A 7,729-nucleotide genomic window follows, 5' to 3' on the forward strand; every position below is an offset into this window, starting at 1 on the left:
TTCATGTGATTGCACCCATTTAGGATTTTCCCAAAAAAATAATTCCTATCAAAATAAGAGGACAAATATATGTTTTTTGCACTCTTTAGATGTCATTCTACCAGAAATCATCCACTGTACCCAGAAAAACCTTGCCACAAATTTTATAAAAAATTTCAAAAATCACAATTTTTCCTAAAAATGGCAAGGGTTCAAAGGGTTAAAAAACTCCGTCAAAATATTGTTTTAAAACAGGTTTAGATATGCGATTGTTGATGGAATCGCGATCACTCGCACATTGGTCACCACACATAGTTTGTTGATAATTGACTGAATGGGATGGCGATAATGCAGTGCAGGTCATAATGCGGAAAATACGGTATTCAAATTCCACTCTAAACTCTGCCAAGTGAAATCATTACTTTGCTCACAATATTTTCTCTTCAATTTCAGAATCATCAACATGGCATCATCATCATTTTCCTCAAAAAATGAAAAAAAGTACGATGAAGAACCCAAAGTTTCCCAATCTGTTTATATTTGTAATACAAGTCCCATGAAAACCAGCAGAATGAACAAAGAATACTTCAATGCAGTGGCTCAAACAAACAAGAATACATACATGGACCTGGTTTGCTTCCAACCAAAATTACAGTCAGAATTCCGAAAAACAGAACAACAAAGGTTAGTAAAATTTAAGCTTCATACACAAATGGCATTTTTTGTCAAGAATTTCATCTTAATTTCACGATATATGAATATTTTTTATGAGGAACCCATCCCATTTACATAATATCACGTGCAAAGGACCCTTAGGGAGGTCTAGGAGTGCCCAACGGGATCATTGGCAATGGAAGAGCTTCGCTAGACTCAGTATAGTACTGGACTCGGCTATCGCCTGCTGTTGTGAAAGATGCACTGCAGCATGGGTTATGGGATTTTCAACGGTGTACTGGCTGTACTGGAAGTTGTACAAGCGCCACCCTCATATCAACCTTTGTAACTGTATTTTTAACTCCACAAAATATCATTAACATATTTCTCTTATTCTTTTCTTTGTAATACAGAAGCCCAGTCAAGCTAAACAATGCTTACACCTCACACCCAGTTTGAAAGATCCAAAAGTCAAAAACCTGAAAATTGCGTACAAAACAGGAATGACTGTCAACCCACAACAATTGACTTTCAAGGCAAAATGTCCAAAACTGCAAACAACAAGTACTGTCAAACTTATCAAAATAAAGGACCTCAATAATTCTGACAGGGTAAGTCTTATCTATGTTAGTACTGAGTCATTTCTCTCAAATACCAACTGCAAAAATTACTTATTGGTGTTGAAATTTTTGTTGGTATTTGAGAGAAATCACTCAGTACTAACATAGATAAGACTTACCCTGTCAGAATTGTAAATTTAGTACAACTGAACTTCAGAAAAATCACACTGGCCAGTATTCCTTTTAAAATTAAATTGCAATTTTTTTCTACGTGAACATTTTCAAAGTGCATTTTCACTGGTGGCAATATTTTAAATGCCAAAACAAAGCTTAGTCCAAATTTCAGCACTTCTATCAAAACATTTAGTTGTTCAGTTCAGAAAACTTCTTCATTAGTTCTTATTACAAAATAGCTATACCAAACTATCACCTGAGTAGCCATGGCAAAATTGAGAACAACTTAACATTTCAGATAATACTCTTCTTAAATCTCAGATTTTTTTTATTTCCTAGTCTTCTTTTTTCCATTTTTGAAGTAAGAAGAAACAAAAAATGGTGTTTTAACCCCTTTTGACACCAACAATTTTTGGTGTTTTCCAAATCTTTTTAGAAAATTTAATATTTTGTCTGGTTTTGAAAATTTAATGACTTTTAACAATAATTTAAATCATTTATAAACAAATTGGGCAATCCAAGGTGCTTAAAACTCACCAAAGAAAAGGGGGAAGCATTATTTCCATTGTAAAAAAATTCGTTTCTTTTCAGATTTCTTTTTCTTCAGATTTATTGACGTCAGCGAGCCCGAGAAACAAACAATAAATAAAAGTCTGACCTCAGCAGCAAAATAACATCATTAATAAATCTTTTCACATTTCAGGTTAATGTCACAGCAAAAATGGTCAAGGTTGTAGAGGAAACGAAATCGATTGAAACACATGGTCAGAGTCTACAACTAAAGGTCGTTTTGTTAACCCATTAGGCGCCGTATCGCCCTATGCCGCCCTGTTCATTTTGTGCCGTATCGCCCTAAGCCGCCCTGAAGTTTAGAGGCCGTTATGGAATACTTGTGGCGACAACAACCAAACACCAACATCGATTCCAGGTGGCTGGAATCCTAATCATCATAATTCATGCATTTTTTTCATATGGTCCTGTGGAACGATTGAGTGTATTTTGAAGTTGAAGTTCGGGTTCCCGAGGTTTGACCTAGCTTACTGCGACACAGAAATTCTATTGTAAGCGTACTTTGTGTACAATGGCCCCAAGATAGCTAAAGGTGTTGCAGGTGCATTGTTTTGGTTTTATTCACTGTAATAATGATGAGGTGAGGTGGAGTTGGGGTAATCTGTGTACTAGTAATTAGAGGGGAGGGGTGTGGTCCAGGGGGTGGGGTCAGACTGGGGGTCCGTGGGGGGGTCTGTGGGCGGGGGGGTCTGTGGGTGGGGGGTCTGTTGGAATTTTTCTTCTGTTATTTCTTTTAGAGAAGAGGCAATTTTTTTATTAGGCCTTCGCCCTTAGATATCAGTAACAGTTGGTTGAAGGGGGGGGGGGTCGGGGTGGCTGGGGGGGGGGGGCTCCATTTTTGAGTAGATACTAGTTTTTTTTCTTCCTTTCAGACACACGATAATGATGACCGCACGGAATTAGATGATGAGGAGGGGAATGATGATGATGTTGATGATGATAACCCCCACCCCGCAGAAGCTGTTGCTGATGCCAATCATGGCGACACTGCTGAAGACATGGACATTGCTGATGCCGATCAAGATGTTGATGGTGACCAGGACATGGCAATTCCTGATGCTGATGCTGATCAAGACTTTGATGGTGTTGCTGATGCCTATGTTGATTCTGACACTGATGTTGACAATCCAAACTTTTTTCCAGCAGCTCACGATATGTCCGATTCAGACAATTCTGATATCGATAGGCCCTTACCTGATGACAATGCTGGTGATAATGTTAGGGGGCGTGGTAGGGCACGAGGGAGAGGGAGAGGTGGGCCAAGAGGGAGACCAAGAGGAGGTGGGCCTGGTAAGGGGAATGGGCGTGGGCAGAACCAAGCTAGAGGTCAAGGTCAGGATAGAGCCAGGGGCAGAGGTAGAGGTAGGGGCAGAGGCAGGGGCAGGGGTAGGGGCAGGGGCAGAGGTGGCCTGCAGCAGGGAAATCCTGTAAATATTACAGCTGGTTGGAGGGATCAAATTCTGGAGCCACAGGTACATCCTTTTACTCAACCTGTTGGGCCCTCTTGTCCCTTGGGGCCAGATGCCTCAGAACTCCAGTTTCTCATGCTTATGCTAGGAGATGATTTTTTGGATGACTTGGTTGAGAATACCAACCTGTATGCTGCTAAAACAATGCCACCTGATGTCCCTGACCCTGCCAACCCCTATGCAACTTCCCACAAGGAATGGAAGACAACAACAACTGAGGAAATGAAGGCTTTTATTGGGATAAATATCCTGATGGGAATCAAGCAGGTGTCTGATTACAGAGATTTCTGGTCGCAAGACACAGCTCTTCGTGATGAGTACATCACATCAAAATTTCCAAGGAGGGCATATGAAAGGCTTTGCCGATTTATTCATTGCAGTAACCCTAATCAGGTCAATGCAAATGATAGATTGGACAAAGTCCGCCCTCTCATCACTGTCCTGGATCGAACCTTTCCAGCCATGTTCAATTGATGAGAACTGTCAATTGATGAGGCCATGGTCAAATTCAATGGTCGCCTAGTATGGAAGCAGTACATGCCGAAAAAGCCAATCAAATGGGGTATGAAGATCTGGTGTCTTTGTGATTCCAAAACTGGGTATTGTTTGGCTTTTTCGGTGTATACTGGTGCTGGCGACAATGATGATGCAGTCCGAATTTTTGGGCTGGGATATGCTGTTGTCATGCGACTCATGCATGATTATCTCCTGTCTAATCACAAGTTGTTTGCTGACAATTTCTTTTCAAGTGTTACATTAGCAGAAGACCTCAACCAGGCCGACACCTACTACACTGGCACAGCAAGGTACAACAGAAGGGACTTCCCTTCAGAAATGACTACTCCTAGATTACAATATACAGAAAGTATCAAATGGCAAAAAGAAACAACAGGAGTAGTAGCATGTAGGTGGCGGGACAATAAGAGGGATGTGTACACTATTAGTACATGCCACGGGGCACAAAACGTCCGCAAAGGTCGCACCAGATTTCGGCAAAACGAACTCATTGACGTCCCTCAAATAATAACCGCTTACAATGCATCAATGGGGGGCGTTGACCATTTTGATCAACTAAGAGCCTACTTTTCAGTAGGAAGAAGTGGAAAGAAGTGGTGGAAGTTTCTTTTCTGGTCGCTAATAAACATGGCAATCATCAATGCCTACATACTGTGGTGCCATGTCTGTGTTCTCAATGGTCCAGACCAACCACCGAAAAACAAGCGGAAATGGGGTCTGAGAGCCTTCAAATTAAAATTAGTGCATCAGCTAGCTGACAATTACAGTGGTAGGCGTAGAACAAATCTGCTGGTGATAGAGAAGTGCTACTGGTTGTTGATCGAGATGTTCTTGCTGGCCATTCCAGGGTAAAATTTGGTGGACGAAAGAAGACCTGTGTCCAGTGCAACAGACAACACCGGCGTACAGGGGCCGGGAACTACATCCAGACGAGTTATGGGTGTGACTCTTGCAAAGTCTTTCTGTGCAGAAACAATCTCTGTTTCCTGGAATTCCACAATGCAGCACCCCAGGCAGCACCATGAATGATGTTGAACTGAACTATGATGTTGAACTGAACTTTCTGTAGCAAATTGAACTTTTTTGCTAAAAAATACCAGTCAAAACCGGTTGTTTTACTAATTTATATCATCTACATTCATTTTGGACACTTGTTTATGAACATATGTAACTGTAAACATGTCAGCAACAATGTTTTTGGAGTACAGGTGTTGAGAAACAAGAAATCACTGAAAATTAAAATTCGCGAAAAACACAATTTTTGACACTTTCCCCAAATCGTTACAAAGGGGTTAATTTTTCCCAACAACTGCCAATTTATGATTTGTACCTGCTGTAACTGATGTTGCTGACATGTACCCAACAATTCATGCCTATACAGGCAATATGGGGACCAAAATTAAATTTCATTGATTTTTGGTCATGGTCCGGGTCAGGGGGGGGTTAATTTTCACTATTTTTTACATTTTTGAAGAAAAATATATTGTAACATGTCCATCATGTTCTAAGGATCAAAATAAATATTACTTGTAATACATCATCTCCAACTTGTTCTATCTCATTTGTGCAAAAACCAAAGCATGGTCGAAAATGTGAAAACTGCAAAAACCTCTGAGAGAAAAGCTGCATTTAATTTTAAACGTCTGGCGCCTAATGGGTTAACAGACAATACCGGATGTTCCTCGTTGCATTTGTGGAAGAAACTTATCCCACAAGTGGAAGATAGCTGCTGTTATGAATTTACAGAACTTGTTGTCCGTGTAAACAACTATGATGGACACAAGTCTCTCACAACAAGTCCAGTAACGGAAATTGTAAAAGCAGAGGAAATAGAAACGATCGAAGTATCAGAAGAAATTATCCAACAATATCTCCCAAAAGAAAACACCAATACAGTTGAAAATATGACCGTAGAGCAAGTCAGCATCACAATGAAAAAAACTTGCAAAACTTGCAAAAAACTTTTACCAACCACAGATAAACTCACATTCAAATGTGATAGTTGCAATATGCGACAACTCACCAAGACTATGGTCCAAAACATTCGTGCCAAATTGAACCTTGTAAACGAAGACAATCAAACAAGAATCTTGGTAACAGCTGTTGACCAAGTTATGTTGGACTACCTAAAAAAGGAAGGTCTACAAATAACCAATGAAACAACAAGTGATGACGTTGAAGAGTTCTTGCTCAACCTAGATATGATACCAACTGTCACCTACAATATCGACAAATATGTTACGAAATTCTAAACACCATTTACATTGGGTAATTTCAAAGTTGATTTCAAAATTTTTGATTTCAATCCTCATATGACACTAAATTCACTGATCAAACTGAAATTGCAAATAATTAGTGTTACTGTAAAACCAGAAGCTAGGTTTTAATCTTATTTTGTAGTAAATTTTTGTTCATTTAGTATTATTCTCGTGTAACATTTAACACCAACAAATTATTAAATTCTAACTTTTCAGGACTAATTTTTTTTCATCCTACCTCCTTGCCAACCTGAATTCATTGAGTCTGGAACAAACATAGAGCTCACCTTTAACCCTCCAAAATGGTGTCAAAAAATCCATGTTTTTAAAGCATTTTTGAGCTAGAACCATAAACACTGTTAAATCCATTGCATAGAAAAGGTATTCCCCAGTATCTAGGGAATTCCCTACAGATGATTATAAAAAAACAGTATCTGCCTCTCGAACAATTGGAAAGCCAATGAACTGAGCAGATTGTTGATTATGCATTTCTGCAAAACTCAACCCAGTAGGAAGGTATGATCATGCTTGCATTTCTGCAAAACTCGTCCTGAAAGAATTAAGATTAACTGATTTTTACGTCCAGTGAAAACACCAAGTTTATAATTTGACTATGGAAACAAATCAAGGACCTAGTATGTGTCATTGAAATTTGCCACAGTACTTGGCACTTCTCGTATTTCAACAAAATATTTTCACCTTCAACAGTGTGACCAAAAATAGATAAAGAAAAAAATGAACAACTTTCAAAATTTGAAAAAATCCAGTTTTGATTTCCTGTAGCTTGAAAACTAAATGATCAAAACTGTGACAGGGCAGTATTTGCCCGTCCCTTCCAGGACACCGTAGCTTGTATATTGATGTGGCTGACGAGCCACCATACATGTAGATGTGCTCAATGTGCGACCATGCGCGGTAAGCCGATTGCAATGAACCGAACATTTGTGAAGAACTAGACAAGATAATAAACAAAGTATTTATATGGTATAACCGGGTTGTTATACGTACTTTTCAGTGGTGACAGCGGCGGGATACTTGCCACTATCGATCCACGCCTGAAAAGTTTGCTGACAATACCGGAATGTGCTAAAATTGCACTTTAAACACAGCCGGTTGAAACCCGCGTGAGATTCCTTTGTTTCAAGATCACGTGTGCGCGGCCTGAAAAGTTGTGCACAAAACCACAATTTTCTCCGAACAGCCGCCGTGCCAAGCCTATCCAACACCCCAGCACAGGCCACTGGATCATGGTCAGGGGGGGGGGGGGGGGGTTGGAGGTCCAGGGGAAGGGCTAAACACTGGGGTTACTGACAATGCACCCCGAGGCCCGAAGGGCCGAGAAGGTAGGAAGCTAAAAACAGACATGTCAGCTTTTCATCCAACCATTGCCAACACATAACACTCGATTAAACTACTAAAACTCAGAATTAAACAGCCCGTTTTGGGTTCTACGGCATCTATAACAAGATTTCTTTTTTGTTAGCACCTTGTTTTAACTTTAGCAGTCACCAACATGAAAATAATGAGCAAATTCGAGAGGAAGTTCGCA

At 40.0% G+C, this 7,729-nt stretch overlaps 1 protein-coding gene and 1 long non-coding RNA gene across 2 annotated transcripts; both read left to right on the top strand.

Moving 5' to 3' along the window:
- Positions 1-1,045: 1,045 nt before the first annotated feature.
- On the top strand, positions 1,046-2,115 carry LOC135503342 (uncharacterized). The gene is made up of 2 exons (XR_010449888.1): positions 1,046-1,244; positions 2,071-2,115. It is a non-coding gene; the product is annotated as an uncharacterized LOC135503342 (long non-coding RNA).
- Positions 2,116-2,509: 394 nt separating this feature from the next.
- On the top strand, positions 2,510-3,880 carry LOC135503464 (uncharacterized). The gene is made up of 4 exons (XM_064797038.1): positions 2,510-2,517; positions 2,675-2,681; positions 2,810-3,293; positions 3,495-3,880. The coding sequence occupies exons 1-4, from the start codon at positions 2,510-2,512 to the stop codon at positions 3,878-3,880; spliced, it is 885 nt and encodes a 294-aa protein (XP_064653108.1).
- The last annotated feature ends 3,849 nt before the right edge of the window (positions 3,881-7,729 follow it).

This window comes from Lineus longissimus, chromosome 19, assembly GCF_910592395.1.
Source record: "Lineus longissimus chromosome 19, tnLinLong1.2, whole genome shotgun sequence".
Lineage (NCBI taxonomy): Eukaryota > Metazoa > Nemertea > Pilidiophora > Heteronemertea > Lineidae > Lineus > Lineus longissimus.